The sequence below is a fragment of the Apis dorsata genome, unplaced genomic scaffold, assembly GCF_000469605.1.
Source record: "Apis dorsata unplaced genomic scaffold, Apis dorsata 1.3 scaffold_859, whole genome shotgun sequence".
NCBI classification, from domain to species: Eukaryota; Metazoa; Arthropoda; class Insecta; order Hymenoptera; family Apidae; genus Apis; species Apis dorsata.
This window is the reverse complement of record NW_006263980.1, coordinates 157,432-157,782: the sequence shown is the minus strand read 5'-3', so window position 1 is coordinate 157,782 and position 351 is coordinate 157,432. Positions and strand designations below refer to the sequence as shown.

The window sequence follows — 351 nt, the reverse complement described above, 5'->3', positions numbered from 1 at the left end:
GTCTTCTTTGAATTCCACGAAGTCCCACGTTGATAATCTTCTTTGAATCCCACGAAGTCCCACATTGATAATCTTCTTTGAATCCTACGAAGTCCCACATTGATAATCTTCTTTGAATCCCACGAAGTCCCACGTTGATAATCTTCTTTGAATCCCACGAAGTCCCACGTTGATAATCTTCTTTGAATCCCACGAAGTCCCACGTTGATAATCTTCTTTGAATTCCACGAAATCCGGTGTTGATAGTCTTCTTTGAATTCCACGAAGTCCGGCGTTGATAGTCTTCTTTGAATCCCATGAAGTCCGGCGTTGATAGTCTTCTTTGAATTCCACGAAGTCCCGCGTCGATAG

General features: G+C 42.7%; 1 protein-coding gene across 2 annotated transcripts in view; it reads right to left on the bottom strand.

Moving 5' to 3' along the window:
• Positions 1–71: 71 nt before the first annotated feature.
• The window catches only part of LOC116186531, a 916-nt gene continuing 636 nt past the window's right edge, over positions 72–351 (bottom strand). The window contains exons 2-3 of one of the 2 annotated variants that reach the window (XM_031514036.1): positions 301–351; positions 72–193 (exon numbers count right to left, since the gene is read on the bottom strand). In XM_031514036.1, the coding sequence (XP_031369896.1) occupies positions 85–193; positions 301–351 (160 nt within the window). In that variant the 3' untranslated portion in view covers positions 72–84. The other variant, XM_031514035.1, reaches the window with a different exon arrangement.